This window comes from Opisthorchis viverrini (genome assembly GCF_000715545.1).
Source record: "Opisthorchis viverrini unplaced genomic scaffold opera_v5_383, whole genome shotgun sequence".
NCBI classification, from domain to species: Eukaryota; Metazoa; Platyhelminthes; class Trematoda; order Opisthorchiida; family Opisthorchiidae; genus Opisthorchis; species Opisthorchis viverrini.
In genome coordinates, this window is record NW_008752043.1 from 126,032 (window position 1) to 147,221 (window position 21,190).

At 45.8% G+C, this 21,190-nt stretch overlaps 2 protein-coding genes across 2 annotated transcripts in view; one reads left to right on the plus strand and one right to left on the minus strand.

The window, feature by feature from the left end:
- Positions 1-317: 317 nt before the first annotated feature.
- The window catches only part of T265_10589 (hypothetical protein), a gene marked incomplete at both ends in the record, with an annotated part of 28,088 nt that continues 7,215 nt past the window's right edge, over positions 318-21,190 (plus strand). Inside the window, 5 exons of the mRNA XM_009177005.1 lie at positions 318-615; positions 661-857; positions 2,082-2,183; positions 8,593-8,691; positions 8,770-8,934. Coding sequence (XP_009175269.1) covers positions 318-615; positions 661-857; positions 2,082-2,183; positions 8,593-8,691; positions 8,770-8,934 — 861 coding nt within the window. The remainder of the gene's footprint in view (positions 616-660; positions 858-2,081; positions 2,184-8,592; positions 8,692-8,769; positions 8,935-21,190) is intronic.
- Positions 7,329-7,544, minus strand: T265_10588 (hypothetical protein; the record flags this gene model as incomplete). The annotated part of the gene is made up of 1 exon (XM_009177006.1): positions 7,329-7,544. One exon carries the CDS (start codon positions 7,542-7,544, stop codon positions 7,329-7,331), a length of 216 nt encoding a protein of 71 aa, XP_009175270.1.

Genomic DNA, 21,190 nt, shown 5'->3' on the forward strand with positions numbered 1-21,190 from the left:
TCTGGTCACTACGAACATTCAACATACACGCTCACACTGAGTTACTTGGAGATCACCAACCGCAAGACAACCATGGACTCAGTTGGACCATGTGGTTATCAGTCACCGCTTGAGAGCCTCAATTCAAGATTGTCGTTCCTTCTGGGATACACAACTTGACTCCGATTATGCCATTGCGAGGGCCTGTTTATCACTTCGCTTTCCTTCGGCATGACGCGTCCCAAAGCAGAGCAGCTCCATTCATTAACGTCGACAAGTTTCAGTACCTGAAGAGTATCGAGCTGATCGGGATAGAAGGCTATTAGAAACGCACAGTTATGTGGATGACGGAAATTGCTCGGATATTGAATGGAAGCGGGGTTAAAATGTTGTGCTGTCCGTTTTCAGAACCGTTTGTTGCGGTGGATTTCAAAGATATTTCGATGGAGAAGGTTTCCGCTGCAGGCAACAGCCGCGCCCTGTTTCAACTGACTCTATCAACCTGTCAAAATAAGACAGGTATCAGAGAAATGGTATGGGAAAAGTCGAAAGGGCAACTCACTCCACCAATCGTCGTCTTGAGCGATGGGCCAAACACTTCAAAGAACACTTCAACACAACCGCCGGCAGATCCAAGTGGGTCTGAATGGAACATCGACACCATCTGACCATCAACAACAGAAGTCAGGCGTGAGATATCAATCCTCAAGCACGATAAGACACTTGTCTCACATAATATTCACCCGGCACTCTTCAAGGAAGGTGGTGAGGTCCTCGTGAACAGTTTGGTAACCATAGTGCAAGAACGTCATGCGAAAACCATCGTAGCACCAGCCTGTTATCCGTCGGATCTAAGTTCCTCTCTGGCATTGTTTTGTGTTGGCTGATCGATTATCGAGAGTCCCAGATCTGTGAGATTCAGGCTGAATTTCGCCCTGATTGAGAATGCTTCAACCATATATCAAGGTTTGAAGAATGGTTTTGAGGTCTGCTGTCGTGGCAGCCGAGTTAACGGTAGTTATCATAGCTAGCAGCAATGGGCGGTGAATACATCTGTCAGTCCCCAAACATGGGACTACAGAGATACCGCTGACATCGGAGCAAAGAGATAGAGAAGGGCGAATATATGACAGAGGATGAAGAACGGCTTCAGCAGTAAACTGTTTTCGCTTACCATCTGTGCTGAAGGCACATGCAAGGTGATCCAGCTGATGGCACCATCATCATCATCATCATCATCAAGGACAGCAACATCAGTGTTGCCACTGATGGCACTGGTGCCGCTGATGGCACCACCCATCGGCCGGTGTAGCATGGGATTATTTGTAAATGTGCAATTGGTGGTCTTACATGGATTATGTATCCAGGCGCAACGCACATCATTATGGAACCCATTTACACATCCTGATAGGTCAAGCTGTCTACATTCGGTATTCCAGCACAAAATAATCTTAGAGGAGCAGACCACTGAGCAATGATATCCGTCATTGAAAACTATAATGGTGGTCCTCCTCTTCGAGCATTTGAGGGACTCTTCGCAGACGATGCTACTTAAAGTAAGGACACCACATATGTTATTCACCTCCGACTAAAATGAAGTCAAACGGCCTCCGGTCTAGCTTAAATCCGTGCACCTGAGGTATAACACTTGGAATTGGATAGCTGTACAATCGCCAGGTGTTTCTGCACAACTGGTACTGGATCACCTTACGGTGGATGCTGGTTAGTAAGGTTCCGTTGTCTTGTTTTTACTCCAGTTGATGTCTGTGATGGAACCTAGGGGAATAGGCGGTTGAAAACTGCCGATATTTCTCGTCATATCTCAATGTTCGAACTTCCGGTTCATTTCCACCTTTTTGTATGCCCTTCTCTCATCCTTGCTGGTGCTGTTTGACGCATTTCCTTGTATCCGTTTTCGACCCCTTGAATTTTGATCAATCAAAACAATGTCGAGATTTCGAGTTAAATGAAACCACCAATTGCAGTTCCACCCAATTACTCAACTGAATTACCTTGGTCTAGCGTTGAGTAGTCATCAGTATCTTATCTGGTCAATTCATCTGTAGATTCTGTTTCAGCCTACAATCTGGCACGCAATCTAGTCTGTTCTTTGTCCTATTATGGAACACAATACCAAAACTAATCGTCGCCGTCCACATGATCATCCGGAATTGACCGCTGATGTAACACAATCCAAGCGAAGGGTAGGTTAAAAAGCTTCCCTTGCTTTCTTGTTTTTACTTCCGTTTGTGGCTACACGCTTGCCCTAAGTGTTTTAGGACGTCTCTGTGATTCTCATGTGGCACACTGGTTATGACTGCACAGCTCCTGAGGAGCGATTTCTAACCGCTGACATCCACTTCTTGGATGTCGCAACAAACTGTACCGCTGGATAAATTCACAGCATGTTAACGCCCACAAGACTTTTCTACCGGACCACTGTGATGTCTGCTTTGAGTATACTGGTGGTGGTCAAACCCAGACCGCACACATGGCATTGTATGGCTGACAGTCGCTTGGTTTGTCTTGGTTTATTCGACATTGGTTGTGGATAGCCACTTTCAGCGCCATGGCAGACTTAGCAAACCCTACTGCGTGCCGTTGACATATTCAGTGAATACTTGAAGCTATTCTCAACACAACTGTACTTCTCAAGCTGATGAAAAACCTGACCGCTCACTTGCAGTTACTTCCTTCTTGAAACTCATCGAGCAGATGTAGCGTGCGAGTTTACCTCAGTCTTCCGTCTTAGGTGGACACCAAATTGGCGGTAAACAATCATGTGAAAAATTAGGTTTTTTAAAGAAGGACTCTTGTGAATCTCTCGTTTATGATATTCTCCAACCGAATCTGCACAAAAGCCGCTTCATGTTTCAGTCGGAACCATGTTTCGGTTATCAAGGTATTTTTTGACGTTTCCGCACTTGCGCACACTAGACTGATATAGACAAGCTGTGTACTCTGTTATGGTTCCAGTCGAACTGTTCTGGTGACACTTACCGGGGGTATTGTAGCAACCTTCACGTTTTTATTTCCTCGGTTCAAGCATTTTAATAAATATAAAGTAATAAGCGTTCAGCCACAGCACCTTTTCGGTGTCCAGTCGCCATGCCAACGGAAGGGGGCACGAGGTCTGGGGCACTGCCAGGGTGCCCAAGCCTATACATGGGCAGTCGAGATGCTGAGGTCGGATTCGAACCACAGACCTTCCGGTCCATACGCCACTGAGCTGCTTCAAGCTCAGGCATGATGCGATGCACAATGCTTCCGTTTTTCTAACATAATACCACTGCATCACTAACCTTCACCAGCGTTTTCTCACTTTCCATTGTCCTTACTGGGCTTAATCAATTTACCGTTTAATTTGTTTCGTCCGGAATTCTGTGCGCACTTTCATTAGTAAGCGATTTCTTGTTCGTAGATTACGTCCTTTGGGTAAGAAATGCGTCTACGAGCATTTGTGGTTGATATAATTCTGCGACGGTTCCAGAGATGGCTCAATGGTTAAGGCACGAACTTACTGACCGGAAGGTCTTTGGCCGGAACTCAACCTCAGCATCTCGACTACACCTGCCCAGACTTAGGCGACCCGGAAATATCTCAGCTCTTATGTTTCTTCCGGGTGGCATGGCTTCTATAAACCGAAAGGGCGTTGCGGCTGAACGACCGTAATAATAAGTATCATGCATTCATCGAGACCATTCTGTAATCATTGCATCTGTTGCAAACCCAAGGCAAAATTTTACCCCTAACTAACAGGAGGCTGGTGCGGGTGAGGTAGCCATGGACCTGGGACTTCAAATATTAGAAGCAGAAATCCTGAAAACCAAATGGTTTGATTCTTTTGCATCAGATCCTGCTGGCTTCTGATTATGAGAAGCTTTCGAAAAAGATTACTTTTACTGAACTCTTGCTTTTAAGTTTCGTACAAAAGAACACAGATTTGCCTTCCACTGTCCTTCCATTCTTCGTTCGTGCATTTGCATAGAGATCAGGGGAAGTTCATAGGACTTGAGAGTTTTCTGTAGGCTTGAGCAATGGCGCAAGAGGTCGCAAAGTCAGCCGCCGAAACCATGCCGTTTTCATCCCTCGTTTTACCACCTAGTGAAATCTAGCCTTGATGACAGTGGTTTTTTAAACCATTTCGTTTTTCTCGAATTGGAGGAAAAAAAGACCCGATGGTTTTCCTCGCAAAGCTGTTGATCCTTTTCTAAGAAACAGCCCCTATACTATTTCATTGCGAAAACCTTTCCGGCAAAAAGTCGATAACTTATGTGGGTCAGCAAAACAGCACGTGAGACTAGGCCGATTGTTACTCGACACTTCTGCTGGCGGCACTCAAGCGAACACCAATCATCCAACATCTCCTACGTAACATGTATCTTTCGACCCTGTTGGCATGCTTGTAAGTGACCAGCATCATTATCTGTAGTGCTGGCTTAGAGCATCCATGTTGAGATAACGTGCGTTAACACATTTTAGTGTTTCACATAGAATTCGCCGTTGTAAAGACAGCCGTTCCAGCAATGTGATGTGAGATGTGATGAGTCAGTCCACACCAAATAGAGTGACGTAACCCGCCCATTTAGAGGCGGAGGCGCTACATCCTGTTTATATTAAGGCTAACTGCACTGCTGGTCATCCAGTCACAGCTGGATGAAATATTGCTTAACTACTCACCGGAATGTTGCGGGTTCGAATCTCCTAAAGATTTGCCAGCAATGTGATGTGAGATGTGATGAGTCAGTCCACACCAAATAGAGTCGGAGAAAAATGTTCTTTATTGCTGAGCAGGGCAACAAAGATCAGTCTGTCATAGTCGGAGAATAGCAAATGTTTTCCTTTTATGTAGAGCCAGACCTCTGGTTGTAAAAAAACATACTTTAACTGAAAGCTACTTCTTGGCGAAGGAGGCTCGGTTTTAGGAATACCTCGAATCGCTGGTACCCATGAGGTATAATCCCATCATCCAATTTTTTAAAATGCTGGTTGACACTGTAGACCACATGGAGGTCCAGTGCTTCAGTCTCAGACCCAGCCAGGCTGCGCGGCCTTTATGTCCACTTCCTGATTTGTCTCTTGCTGGTTAGCCCCCGCACTGTTGGTGTAGAGCGCCCTCTCATACTGACACTAAGATGGACTTCCGAAACTGTCTCGTGGTGAAATCCGACCCTTCAATGATAGGGGACAGTTGAAAATTGTTATACTATGTTCCCCTCCACATAACACTTTTGACAGGTAGGTACCGGAAGCTCCTCGAGCAAATGTAGTTAATTGTAGATGCGTGCTGGTGTACGCTGTTTGGAAACTGTGGATCTCATACAAGACACTGGAAAATATAGACAGGACTGGAGTGCTAACCTCTGTATAGTTTTGATCTATTTCAGAACCCCGTCGAAGTCGTATCATTCCGCTCTTCGAGACCGCTACTAAAGCTTCCCATCGAAATCACCTAGTTTGCTGTTGTGATCGCACAATTCTTGGTTTGCGCCCACCCCACTATGGCGTATCACAACGCATAGTAGCTTGAGGCAATCTACAATGAAGCAAGCTGGAGTTACCATAACTGAGTGTATAGACGAACAACAGAATGATCCAAGGCCACGTGAGTGTTCTCATGGCTGGGCAAGAAATACTGAGCTGCAAGAGCTTGACCCCGATTAGTCCGCATTCTGATCAATCTGGGCATACCTACTGTTTCGCGTTTGGTTCGCCCCACAACCACTTAACTAAATGGATGCCCAGTTATTACTCACCGCTTACAGTGATATGCTGCGTTTTCACTGCGTTTAGACTGATCTAAGATCCCCACCCAAAGTGTCCTAGTTACTAGAAGGTGGTCCTCGACGTGTGGTTTTTAGTCGACCTAGTGTAAGACCATAGTATCTGACTGTAGGAACTGGGTAAGTGGATTGGGACTTTTTAGTTTCATTTGGATGAGTCTTCCCATTCAATTCAGCTTTTTACCTTCCTTTTCACTTTGTCAGAACTACTAAACTTGCAACTTTCAGGCTTGCCATTATGATTCCCCTAGCTCATTCTGTGACACAAACACAAAGTTTCACACTGTATGATTCTCGCTCATAGTCCCGTGCTTTTTCCAGTGTTAAGTATGTCCCGATTTTGCTGTATCTGTGTTACAGATGTTGCCCGGAGCGCGCGTTTTACATTGTTGAGTTAGCTGTTGGGTTTGTCTGCGACGGCTCAAGGTTGCACACCCTACCACCTTTTTTCGCACTGACGCTTGCTTGTTATCCAGAAACGAGTCCATTGCTTTTGGACTTTTCATCATCAGGTACCTGGATCGAATGCTAGCAATCGGATTAGTCCTTATTATAGGGAGGCCTTTATCATCTTTCGAATTCTTCTCAATCAAAGTTGCTCGATAGGAAGAAAGGTGATCTTTGTTCATGACACGTGACCCCCGTTGTCGCGAAATTCAGTCCAACAGATTATCTTCCAACTCAAAGATATTGAGTGGTCTGTCGTTAGGCGTGGTGGGTTCCATTTCGCCAACATCCACTTGGAAGCATTTAACACAAGCAATGCTGTTCAGTAATTCAGAAAACCGACGGTTCTCAAATCCATCAAGTCGTTGTGTCCGTCTGCCAATGGGTGGGCACAAATCACGAGTTTACATTATCTGCTGATCGATATGCGTTTCTATTCTATTGGTTCAGACAATGGACTACAGTAGGTCTATTGAACTGCTCATCCACACTGTTCTACGAGATTACTTTGCGGTAAGCTGAGGCCGACTACAGCAGACATAATAAGGTATACAAAGCCTACCAGCGCAAGCGAACAATTCCTGGTATACGAGCTATACGCCAACTCGAGGCCAGTCGCAGTTCAATTTGAAAGTTCTCAGTCGTGAGTCGGGAAGATGCTGCTTCCGGCTGCCTCGGTATCATTCACCGAAGAACGAAAGAACGTTCGAAAATGACCGAGAATCGAATGTAGTGGCCTGTGTTCGCTTATGTTCTATCGCTTAGGCTTTTAACATGGATTGGGAATTGCGACAGTGACCCGTCATGTGCGATTGCCTTAATGCATTTATATTCTCAAGGGTTTCCGAACCTACTCCAATAAAATTCGTACGCGGTTACCCCTATGATTTCTCTTATTCCGTCGATGGCGGAAAGTAAATATCTGTGGTAGGAAAAACTAGCGTTTGTGTCGTACCGATTCTTTTGGGAATTCATCCAGCAGCACCAGTAGGGCTTAGAAGGAATCTCATATCTCGGACATAAGTTTAATATTTTACAAATGATATACATTTTTTTGATAAATTGCGCGTGCGAGATATCATTAGATGGGATGTAATTTGGGTGTAAAAATGATGTGTTTCAGCTGTCTGAAGATCCCGATCGGGTGAGTAGGATTGCAGCTTTTGTCAAGCATTTCATTTGGCCCAGACTTCCAGCGCAACTATCGAGATTCATATAGAGGTATGCTGAAGACTTGATCGATTGAACGGAGTTCATTGGCGGGTCGAAGTCACAACAAGGATCAGCGGATGATCGTATCGTGTAGCATGTGTCCGACCACTGACCAGTGGTCATTTTTCGACAAAGTCCCACTGCGGCTAGCTGAACGGTAGAACCATCAATTTTGGGAAAGCCGAAATAGCGTGACAAGTACGCCCGTATCTGGCGGCTTGCTCACTCATTGTGCTCTTCCAAATATCCTCCACATCCTCTGTCCATTTAGTAGGCGAATCAGTTTGCTACTCAATGTTGCCGCTCCACCCTTGAGTTGCTGTATAAGTGCATTCTTGGAGTGGAGTGGTGTTTCCTAATGCATACCGGTTACAGTAAGTGGTGTGTCAAATGCCGTAGGTGTTTTCTGGAGACGTCTTTGTTGACCATAGAATCACGGATGAACGAATTGTCCATCAGGTGAAGCTATCTGGTGGTCGGTGGGCCCGCTCATTTAATGTGAAACTATCATTCTGGTTGCGGGGTTCTTGCCAAAAGCCCTCTACAACGTGCGCTAATATGACCGTCGATAAACGGTTGCCCTCTGGAGTCCAACGCTGTAAATAAGTTGTAACGCGTCCGTCTTGTGATGTTAGGCGAAATCCTGCCCCGCAATTAGGTACTGCTACGGTCAAGAAGCCCAACCGGCATCTGATTGGTCAAGAGAGAAATCTACTTACCGGTCCAGTCGAACAGTCATGTCCCGTCACATCTCGCCTATGGTCGAGTTGGCGCCACGGCGGATACAGGCCAACCACATGCCGGCAACATAATCATTTGCAGCTGGTGTGGATGTGTTATCGGCGCGTCTATTTCAAGCACATGACTCTTTACTCGTGTCATGGGAATTTGCTTCGATTTCCTATCAAGCCGTGAATCATGTTCACCTTTGAAACCACCAAACCTCCAGTTTTCATTGCCGTCTGTTGGCTGTCTACGTGAAGGGTCCACAATGGACGATGAGCTTTGCAACACCCCAGCACAGCAATTGTAGTTTAGTGTAATTAGTGCCTCAAATTTACGAATAAATTCTACTGAAACTGTATACTCGTTGTTTATCTATTCTAATTCTGCTATGTCGAAATATCCAGATGGTCTTTAATGATGGTTTATTCCCTCTTCTACTCCACAGCGTAAGCGCGAAGTTGAACTGGACCATTCTGACTCCGTATTGATCGTCGGCGAAACCCATCCTAACGGGGATGTTCGAATCAACTCCTCCAAACGAATGGTACGTTGTGTTCAGTACGAGTGCTCGATACACTCGAAACGGTATACCAATCATGTGCTTTTGATATTTTCTCTCCAGATCCCCAATGGTGCATGTCCCCTTCCTGGAACCCATGGAACCGGTGGGCGATGTGCCGGGCCAGGCCCAAGCCGCGGGAAAGAGAGAGTTCCTAATGGTGTTCAACCTCGTGGGGACACACATTCCTCACATATTCCCACTCTTCCACCGAACCCGCGTGAATCCGTGAGTACTAGCCACAACCATCTGGAGTTGTGTCAATTTTGTTGGGTTCTGTCGCCTTTTAATGATTTGTCTGCATGACGTGTGCAGACTTCTTGACAAGTGCACCTTCAGTGTATCAATGTCACTCGGTGGCTCGTACTAACTTTGCTGGGGTTGTAGAGTCTTTTGCTTGTCCATCTTCTCCTTCGATTTCAGGTTTTCCAAGTGGATCTTTTTATTTGTCAACAGTGATGTTGCTATCTTGCTTAGGAGGGTTGCAGTGTCAACTGCAGCATGACTGAGTCTGACCTCACATCTGCCGTAATGTTACGTCCTCCAAAATTACCTGTAAGGAGGTTTGAAGTGTGTCGGTAACCAAATTTGGGACGCTGCCTTCTTCAGAAGGTTTTCCGTCCCTCGATTGTCTGGTATGCGTGACTATCCGGGTTTAGCATCGTACGCCTTTCACGTTAAACGTGCTTGGACGTCCTAATTCTGAAGGATCTAGTTTGTGGCATCTACCGATATTATACAGTGGTTGTACACTGCTTAACGGTCAATGGATACGAAATTTTTTTCGACGGACGTATGTCCTCTTTCGAGGGTGACTTATATCAACTGACGTCAAATTTTCTGCAACGTGATAATGGAACGCTCTTGAAGCCAGGGTGGTTTGTGGATATGATGCCATATTCCGCTTGATCTGGAGTGTGAGTAAGATACTGGATATCTGTGGATGAGATACACATCAATACAATATGGCAAATCTATGCGGTTGCCGACAGTCCATTTCCTCTAAGCTATCATGAACGAGTGGTTTTGCGCCACCTGTGTGAACTTGGGTGAGAACGGCACCACAAAATAATGGAGCAAACATGATGGTGTTAGTTGCGTACTGGAATTATCACACGTTGCCTTCCATTCTTTGTTTTGATTTCATTACATCCGACACATATAGTAAACAGGGTATTGTCTAACAAATCTTGCCATGCGCGTGGTCGCGGTGAAATTACAAACCATATTTAGTGAGGATTGCACCAAATTGAATGGATATTTTCTTGGTAATGCGCATGAATCCCACTGTTTAACGTGTTATTCAACTCGCGAACCTAAGTGAATGACAGGGTAGTTCGGCTGCGATGTTTCCTCCCTAATTTTTGGATTTTGTTTCTTGGTGGCCGGAGAGAGAAAGAGCGACATGTCACTAAAATTGTCCCCGATTGTGGTGTCACCTCGTAGGGGAATATCCGGTTGGCCTGACCGAAGTCGGTTTCATCCATCTCCAGCATACGAATATGGAATTGTTCTGCCGATAGATCCATATGAGGTGTCACGGAGACGGTTGTCTTGTATAGTGTTGATGGATATTCACTCGTCAGTACAGATGTGCTTTCGGATATTGCCGTACTTCTTCACGATGATGGCAGTTGAATGTCCTAGTGTTTTATCCACGTCGCTTGACCTGGCGGCCATTAACTGCAACTCAACCCTGGACCCAGTTGGATTACGTGGCTATCAGCCACCCGTGAAGAGCTACAATTCAAGACTGTCGATCGTTTTGGGGCACATAACTTAATTCCGATCACGTCATGATGCGTGCGCACCTGACAGTCCGTTTTCCCTCAGACCCTCGCAAGTCAGCAAGGAGCATGACAATGCACCTTCTTCGAAAAACAACCATAGCTCTGAGCTAGCCCAACAACTCTCCGCAGTAAACTAATACTGTGGTGGTAGTGAGCATGTGGATGAAGCGGGTAAAATGTGAAGGGAGCTATGTTAGCGATGCTCATTGTTGTCTTTCCGACCTCTCCGGTTCGACAACAGGACCACTGGATGCCGTCGAGATCGCTACCCATGATTGATGCCATAAAATCCATACCAGAAGGCAACGAGTACGACGGCGCGCGCAAATCCCTGAAAAGCCAAACAGTGAAGAGCCTAAGGAAACACTGAGAGCTCTGGTGGGCGTCGAAAACTCCGGAGATGGAGAAGGCCTTTGCTACGGGAAACAGCCGTGCCCTCATACGACTGACTGGCTCTAGGAGAGCATCGGTCAGTGAAACGTAAGCGGCTCATCAATTCGCTCGCAAAAACGTCGACTGGAAAGATGGACCGAACACTTCGAACGACAGTGTAGCTGGCCTCCTGCAACCCAGACTGTGGAGACAGTTCATACGGGCGAACGGAATGTAAACAATTGCCCGTTGGAAGAAGAGATAAAGTACGAAATATCTGTACTGAAATGTGACAAGGCAGCAGGACCGGACGGTCTATATTCAGCCCTTTTCAAAGAAGGCAGAGAATCCCTGGTGACCCGGGTGTCAAATCTGATTGGTGTTATATGGAACGAAGAGTAGGTGCCTGCAGAATGGGGCATGTCGACAGTTATTCCTTTCGTCACAAAGGGCACGCGAACGCTGTGTGAAAAACACCGTGGCATCAGCCTGGTAGATGTGCAATAGAAGGTCCTCTCTGATCATATCTTTCGACAGTTGACTGACTGAACACAGGGGGAAGCAGATCCGCGTAAACCAAGTTGAATTCTGTCCTGCAAGAGGTTGCATCTAGCACATCTTCGTCCTCTAACAGATTCTGAACGGCGACACTGCTTCCAGCACCCAACAGTGTTTTTGTTTCTTGATCTGAAAGCTGAGTTTGACTCTGTGGATCGTCAGGCACTATGCAGTGTCTGTGGAGCAAACGTGTCCCCCATAAATTCTTGACCCTCCTTAAGCGTTGCATGTCAACTGCCACGGCCGTGAAGGTTTACGTGAAGCTCTCCCTTGGGTTCATCACATCACGTGGTGTCAGACAGGGCTGTCCTCTCTCACCATTTCTCTTCATCATTGATACAATTATGAAAAACTCACTGCCAGTCTCTAACACCTGTGGGGTCGAGGTTCTCCCGCTCACAGATATGGAGTACGCAGACGACATAGCCCTTCTTGGATCTGACCTCGTGGTGATGCAATAATATCAAATCTAAATATTTTGTAATGTACTACTCATAAGGTTGCTGAAAATTCGTCGACAGCCCACGACCGGTTTCGCCCTTCTTAAGGCTCATCAGGCAGGTGCAGTCCTCGAGTTTCCGTCACCCGTATGTTCTACTTGAAACCAAATTGCACAAAATTAGCGAAATACACTCATTTACAAACTATTTTTTTTCGAGAGAGACTCACCTGGAACCCAACTGAATCTCCCGTTTGTGGTGATTCCAGGCAACTGAATGTGCTGCAAATCAATGTTTGAAAATAGTGTATTTTGCTAAATCTAAATAATTCTGTCTCAAGGTTCGGTATGCGCTTCACACCTGCAAAGTCTTAAGTGCTGCTGCAAGACTGGGTAGGGTCGAACCCTAGCCTAATGCTTGCGGATAAGCCACTTGAAGTGGCAGACGGGTTTGTGTACCTGGGCTGTTGCATCATTTCCAGTAGTCTAGCGAAAGCTAATATTTCCATCCGTATTGGGAAGTTCAGAACAGCCTATGTGAACATGCTCACCTGCGGCTCAGGCATGATATCAACTTGTCCGTCAAAAGGCGAGTTAACAATGCTGTGATGCGATCCATACTGCTACACGAGTCAGAAACGTGGCCGCTGCTTACCAACGGTGTCAAAAGATTTCCGATGTTTGACCGTCGATGTCTTCGAAGCGTTGCCGGAGTCTGGCGGGAACACCGTATGAGCAGTGCTGAAGTACGTCGAATGGTATTCGGAAGAAATGACTCGCCTACGCTAGGTGAAATGGTCACGCTGCGTAGGTTGCGATGGTTTGGCCACGTGCTCCGTAGGCCAGTCGACCGAATTCCTCGAAGGGTTCTTTTTGGGGAACTACGCGAGGGGTGGAAACGAACCAGGGGTGGTCAATGACTTGGCAGCGTGGTGTAAATGCCATTACTAACAAACTCAGCTGCGCTAGGTCATTGCCGTCTCCCTGGATGGGGACTCTGAGACGGGCCACATCAATGGTTGGCGACATTGTCAGACATGGCTCATTCGTGCCCTCAATGGCGCTCGTGCATCCAAGTTATTGCCTTTAATGCACAGCTCCCTTCCCAACCCAACCCCACTCAAAAGTCCACTGACAGACCTGTACTTACGCACCAATTTACGTCTCCCGTTTGCAATGCCTTCACAAATCATCGATGGACGAAATTGTGGTAGCTACAATCACTGTACGACGAGTATGTGGTTCTTACAGCTGGTAATAATAATAATAATAATAATAAATCAATCCGTTCGACTGAACGCCCGCAGAAGCATTGGGCAGGACAACTTCACCATTGTACGGTCCACTGGTTGATCCGTTGGTTCTCTGGCTCGCATATCGTGCGAGCATTTGGTGGTTAGTGGCGGTATTCTGCATTTCTATGAGAGAAAATCTTTGGTTCCCAACCGGATTCGCGTTGGGCCTCATACTAAACCGCAGATCACGTCGGTGTCGGCTTCATAACAGTCGAAAACTTGAGACACCAAGAAAACCACGTACCTCAGTGACCGTAGTGCTGCTAGAGAATCTACCACACCTGATACTGTTTCTCCTACCGCATCAGTTGCCCTCTATTCCCCACTGGAAATCGACTAGAAGTTTTTCAGAAGGGTAACGCTATACAGAAACAGTTGAATAATAACCAGTCACTCGTCAGATTTGCCGGGTCGAGTGCGCTTTTGAAGTGGACAAAACGGTGGGGATACAGGGAACGTGTTCAAGAGCAACCAGGTTTTTCCTTGCAGTGACGAACAGATTTCGTGCTGTTCCTCCCCAAAAATACGCCCCTTGCAACTTTGTTACTGTTGTCCAATATTGAACGTTATGTTACCTAAAATGGGAGTTTTCGTACATGTGAGCCGTGGTTAGCATGTGCGTTGACGCTATCCAGCCTACTAAAAATACCAGCAGTGAAACATTGGAAAATCGACTGGCTCGGTGAGGGGCACATCATTTCGCGAACTGGCCTGCGCGATTAGTGCATCAGGGCAATGAATTGGCACTATGCTTGCAAAAGATACTTAGCTTTTTTGACAATTCTAACGGTACTGCTGCGCGGAAAACCCAAGTGTCGAATGACCACTTTTTATTTTGGCTCTTCAACTATTTAGTGGGGTGAGGAAATTCGTGTTCATTCTAGTCCAAGTCAGTTCGATTGTTCAGCCACAAACCCTGTATTAAAAGCACACAGGAAAAGCAAGTAGAAGAGAGCCACGCACATAAAACAATGGGCCACCTACGCCATGGACATCGAATTGCCACCGTTTTCCGACCGGAAGAAATAACCTTGATGCACGAGCGCCACTGCCTGTGTAATAGGGCCCCATCCGCCAGTCACTAGCAACCGTTGTACTTTGTCATGGAGTTTGCCTTCAGGGAGACGGCAACTGCCAACTGTTCAACGCTTTCACATCTCGTTACCCAGTCATGGACCGACCACTTGGTCGTTGTCTTCATGTGAATGGAGGGACTGAGTTCGAGGTAGCTCAGTGGTTAAGGCGCCAGCCTGAGGATCGGAAGGCCCAAAGTTCGAATCAATCTCAGCATCTGGACTGCTGTCCAGGCTTGGGCAATCTGGCAGTATCCCAGCCCTCGTGTTTTCTTCCGTTGATATGGCAGCTAGACACTGAAAGAGTGCTACATTTCAACGATACGATTAGGTTGGATGAAAAGAGGCAAGGAACTACGTGACCTAAACAGTATGGCCTATGGAAGGTGGCTAACCCTTTAACCTTGGGCTAGTTGGTTCTTCTGAGAAACTGATTTTCCTCTACTTTGCTGGTCCGACAGGCAGAAAAATTGTTGGAAGACTGCTGATTAAAGAGCATTCTATCACATCTGCGCACAAAGGCTACTTCTCCACTCTTCTGTCTTTCAGGTACATTATGGCTGTATGATGCCCCAAATGCTCGCGAACAAATTAGCCACTTTCCACTCATCATAGCGCAGATATGGACCTAAAAATATGGACATTCTTTGCCTGTCAGTATGAGATGAGACTAACATGCGATCTGGAAAGATGTTGAAGTAGTCAATCCGTCGCTAATGCCTAGTAGATCATTTCGTATGCGAACAAATTTGTTCGGAAGGTATAACTCTTGTTGATTTGGTGGGACCACTAAGTATATTGAACCTAGGGTCTTATCAAACATGCATACCTGGAAGACGTTCGCCATCACATTTTCCCACTAGAAGCTTGTACAACTTCGCTTCGTTGGGTCGCCGCCTTAGGAACGTCTCTTATCCCTCATAATGAGAAAATGTTGGCTTCTCTGGGCGGGATCGCTCTTGAAAAGGGCCTTCGTACTTCTAATTTCGAGCTTTCTCACCAGCAGATTGATCCATATGGGTGTAATGTAAAATGTTAGAGAAATCGTGTGACAAAGCTTTCACACAAACGTACAGACCTTGTCAGGCAGTAGTCCACGCCATTCTTCCGGTCTGCCGCTGGCCACGCGCGGAGTTTTTTTCATTTTGGTTGTCTCCTTAGGGAACGAACCGCTAGGATTTGTCCTCAATGTTACTTTTTTCTACTCCTGCCCTCGTGCATTACTGTTGTTGTTGCTCCAACGATTCCTAACAAATCAGAGGATAGCGACCCTGAATGGTAGTGTGTTACCGTAAACAATTATCCGAAGCTCGCTTCTATGTTGACCTTATTTATTTCGAACGACACTTACCACTCGACTTTGTGGTTCCAGCTGCATTGATACAGCTTATCGAAATGAGTGACATTGGTAGGTCGATAAACATTTCCGCAGTTTTCTGCTATGCTCTCCAACATAGCACGACCATAAACGGATCAATTCTAGCATATTCCAAACGTCTTCCTCTCGAAAATATGAGGGATTTTGTGGTGACCCGGAACAGGATCTACGATCCCACAGCTGAACTAAAGGTTACAATCATATGCAGGTAAAATAAACTGGAAGAGGAAATTTCACACGAACTAACCGCAAATACGCTAGTTTTTCTGTGAATAGAAATAAAAGATGCCGCATTTTTTTGCATCAGTTCAGTTTAGACTGGCCGTTGAGTTATTTCGCCTGTTCTCACCACGCAACGTGAGTGTTTTCGAAATTCCCAGCGGGAAAAATAGATAGGATTGGGTTATCCTGATTGCACTTGCAGCACTTTATCAGTAGTATTTCACGGTAGTATGGAAAAAACATCTTGTTTGCTTGCGGTAATCTCTATATTAGTGGGTGGCATTTAGCTCACTAGTGAACCGAAAATATGTGGACGTTTTGGGCGGTTGCGATAATTACCATACGATGTCAGGCTAATCGCAACTCTTCGATGGGTATGGGGCGAGAAAGTGATCCAGGGTTCGAACAACGTCAACGTAATGGCAAACTACTTGAGTTAGCGATAAAAGTAATTCGACTACATAGCCTGACGGGCAGAAAGCAAGAGATGCAGGGGTCCCCGAAGGTGCGAACCTGTGTATTTTCATCAGATTGAGGTATATGTTCGAATCAACCTTCAAAGGAAGAAGGACGCATCATTTGTGATCGACAAACAGCAAACTGGATTCAGTTGGAAAACGCTTGAAACCGGCTAAGAAGTCATCGTTTTCTGAAAAGTTTGGGAATCAGTCCACCGATTGTTCCCAAAACTTTTTCGAAAGCAAAATGATTTGTTACATTAGAGGACGTTAAATCAGCCGATAAAATCAATATTCAGGAGCAAACCAGTCTAGGGCAAGGAGATTGAAAAGCATATAATTGGCAAACTGAAGGTGCACGTAGTCACAAGGTCCAGAAGTTTCTGTCTTAGTAGCAAATCCTGTCGAAGGCTAGGCTTAAAAGAGCTGGGTTGACGTTAGCGTTCAAATCGCGTATTGCCCAGTACTATCTTGAAACTGCTTGAGAGAGAAGAACGATTTTTACACGCAGTTTGTGTAACTGCGTTTGTTTGTTGAGCGATATACCAGCATCCCAGTACAGACTTGCGAACCACAGGGCTTCTATAAGTTTGGCCTCGTTACCTTCCTAGTGGCCTCACTCACAAATAGAACGGCTCCTTCAACTCTGACGCACATACTTGAATTGGAGGCCCTTTCAGCTCATAAAATGATCCAATTAGGCATACTGGACGACCGTTGTTTATATTTAGACGGCTGGATAATTGTTGCTATGTCTGGTCCGGAGGCTGTGATATATGAATGAGATAACAGGTGGCTTCTTTCTTGATGTTAGACTGACTAGTCCGCAGCTCTGCTCTCCCTCTGATCGGAACCTGAGGAGTATAGTTGCACAATGATTGTACAAAATTGTAAACCCTTGAGTCCAACGCCGAGCTGGTATGAGGAAAAAGTGATGGAATGTCAGTACGTAGCCCACTGAAAGCACAGCGAAGTAACTGACAGCTTTTTCGGTCGAAATGATCCGGAAATATCACAAAACCGTCTCAGACCGAGACGGCACCATGACGCTGTCTCAATTGGGTAAGCGGTATCGTCGTTAAATTTGGACCTCACTTCCGATTAAACTCATCGCCTGCTGATGAAAAGTCACTCAATCCCAGCCACTACATTTAGACTTAGACCACAGGAACAATAAGCCACTTATTGCAAAGATGATGGCAGGACGGGTGCCCTCAAAGCTGCACAATTATGGGTCGTCAGTTGGTCGATGAAACTTCTCAATAAGGGATATCCATGTTAGGAGGAAAGCCCTTCGCCGCGGAGTTGTTTATTGGCAAACACCAACTAAACGGTTACAGACTATTGGACAGGAAAGTAAACATCTCATAAGCACCTTATTTTTAAGCACTGAACATCCTCAGTCGTCTTCCTGAACTTGCGTGGATACTCATTAGCTGCCACACATTTGTAAACGAACGCTACAAAGCAGTTCCACAGGCTCCCTAATAAATCTCTTGACATTCACCTTCCATTAGCGCGGGGCGGAGTCACGAGAAAACCACACTACTCGTATTTCTCATCAGTAGTATCCGCCGTTACAACAGTACGAACACCTTTCATTCGGGAACGCTTTTGAGGTCCCCTGGACTCATTCTTCAAATCCCTTAGACAACCTGGTGAACCGGGTAATTAACCCAGGCTCCCACAAAACCGAGTATTCCTCCCAAAAGAATATTGCGTCGTATGCAATATCCCCCATCTCTGTGGACCTGTAGCTGAATAACTGCTTGTTGCTAGTATGGTGTTCTATTCTGACATGAAATTATGAGGTCGGAGTATATGACCACCAGCGACCACGTTTCAAACAGATCCATACTGACGATACTGGTGTTGGGTAATCAAGTCAGGGCTTGTGTCCTCCACATATCATCAGCTGAATCAAAATACATGATCTGTATCTTTTAAGATTGGTTTTGACTTGGTCTATAGGACAGCGATACACCTATTGGCTAATCGGGCGCCGTATTAGTGAGCTTATAGGAATCTCTTTCTGGGTATCCGAAACGTGATAAGACCAGCCGGGGCGCAGTCAGTCCTTGAAGCGGGAAAAATCTCCATTCGGTCAGGTAGCACACACGAAAAGGATTCCAAATAATGGAACCCAGGGAGAAGTTCAGTCTCGCAATGCTACCTATATGGTCGACGAAAGCTCCGGGCAGCCCGCTACCGATTTCACCCTTCTTGGTGCTTATCAGTTAGCCAGCTCGCCGAATTTCCACCCGTCAAGCTTCGTCCTTTTTTAATGGTAATTTATTCAGATCATCATCATCACTGTCAGCTGTAATAACCGCGTACTGGTCGTACAGTGGTTGTAGCTGCCACAGTTTCGTTCATCGATGATTTGGGGAGGTGGGTAAGTAGCTGCGCATTGGAGGCGGGAGCTGATAAATTAGTGCGTAAATACAGCACTGTAGGTGGACTGTTAAGTGTGGGGACTGGGAAGGGAGTTATGCATTGAAGGCAATAGCTTGGATACGTGGGTGCCATTGAGGGTGCGACTGGGCCATGTCTGACAATGTCTCTAAGCATTGATATGGCCCGTCTCGGGGTCCCCATCCAGGAAGACGGCAATGACCAGCGCAGCTGAGTTCGCTGGCAATGGCTTTTATACTTCGCTGCCAAGTCAAATGAGAGCAAGAGGTTCGTCATTAAGGGGTGTTGCAAATCCAACCGTAATGTGCAAACCAAGGAGAACCGAAACGTGTTTCTGGGGGCTCGGTAGGATTCTGAAATGGTTGGAGTGCGTGGGGCGAAGCATGAAATCCCTTATTAGTCAACTTAGTCGCGTTGATAACTGCCGGTTTTGTGAATGGGGACTCCAGGAGGTGGCAAAGCAGTGCTTAGTTACCCTGAGGTATGGCTGTCATACAACCAATGGTGATCTTCAATCAAAGCTATGTCACCTTCACTGTCTAGCTCTTGTTCCCTGCCATACTGGACAAACAGAACCATTAGATCTCAATGAACTGATTGGGCCATCGCCTCCAGCACGTGGCCCCTAGCACCTTATTCTCGTTATCTTCGGTGAACGAATCTGTAGCATCTAGAAATGCTGCACTTCGGTATACCGTTTTTAGCTGAAAAGTCGCCTAACTGGATATATTATTACTCCATATCGTAGCCGCAAGCATCACAATTTTAGTACACCTCTTCCGGACAGGAAGGAGGACTTAAGACGTGAAATAGGATGTGTGGATTTCCCGGCCATCAACGGCTGGATTCAGAGATCCCCTGATAGCATGCGCGCCCCTCTGATGCGGCGAAGCGGCTGAGACATTCTTGACTCAGTGAGTTACTGGAAGGTATGACTAAAACTCATTTAGCTGACTCATTTTATGATCAGTGCGATGTGGACAAAAGCAAACAACTTTTTCCACGACAGTGGCCATAATCTTTGTAAAGAGTGGGAAAGTATTGGAAATAGTGCATGCAATAATGAGTAAGGACCTGTTTTTGGGAGGGGTGTAGTTATATGATGTTAACTCCTCACTGCGATTATAACATAGTTCAGATGGTAAATAATCAAAAGTCTTGAAAAGGAAAAGGTTTGCTTAGCGAAATGCACTCATTTGCGAACACATTTGGTTTTGCGAGAGACTGACCTGGAACCCAGCTGCATTTTTCGTTCGCCATGTTTCCAGTGCATTACGTATATGTATGTCTCTGCTTGATTATTCAGAGACTCAATCATTAATTCCTCCGCAACGGCCTTGTGTTCACTGACTTATACCTTCGAAAATCTCAGCAGCGTTGCTTGGAGTTTAACTGGTTGGAAAACGCGAATATCCGTCTGAAAGTGTGAACTGGTTCGGTAAACCTGCGGTATTTACATGAGCGATGTGATGTGGCATTTCTATATACGCGCGTTCCAGCAACAGTTAAGGATCACCGATCACATAGCTGTACTTCTGAACGAAGAAACGTATTGTAAACTGACCATCAGGCGACAACGATGTCAATCAACACTATTCCGGAAATCCGAATGGATTGAAAAGCATCATGTATTTCTCAGAGAAAATTGTTAGTGAGCTGAGGGTTTCAAGAAACAGTGGAGTAGTGCGTACATATGTAACCATACCCCATTTGAGATTTATGTCTGCACGTGAGTGATTACATTGTTCGTCACAAATCCATAAGTCGCTCACCATCGTTATGCACATGGAATGGGTTGAACGCTCTCAAGGGGGTTTGAACATATATCTCGTTGTTTAACTCACTTCACCGTTTCAATGAAGTTTTCTGTGAATTTTCCAAGCGTAGTAAGGTGCGTCCATCGTGCGCTTTGATCGATCGCTCTAGTGTCCGATTCAGTCTCGACGCCTAGTTGAACTTTTCTGTTTGAGTTGCTGACTTTAACGACACGAGGCTGAACTTTACTTTGCTGAGCCACTGATTTAATCGAACTTCGTCGTAGGCACGCCTGTTCGGGGCTTTTCGTAAACTAGTTCCTCGAACTATTGTAAAAAGTTATCGGGTCATTATTTTTGAGAAGTATTACTGCGAAACTTTGATGTTCGAAGTGCCTTTGCAAAGAGGTAGCGGCGCTTTCCAACTGCATGTACTCTGAAAGGGAAGTGATTAGCAACTCCAAAGAGCTCTAATCATTACGAATATATATGTATCGCGATATCCCGAAGATCGTACCAACTGAAACATGAAGCGACCTGGTGCAGACATTCGGTTGCCTGGAAACAGCACAAGCGAGAGATTTAGCTGCGTTCCAAATGAAATTTGTTTGCAAATGAGTGTATTTCACCAACACGTGTTTTGTTCTGCTCAGTCTAACCGCCTGGTAATTATCCCTAACTCATGATCGATGTCTGAGTAATATCCAGCTGCATTGGTGAAATGCACTTC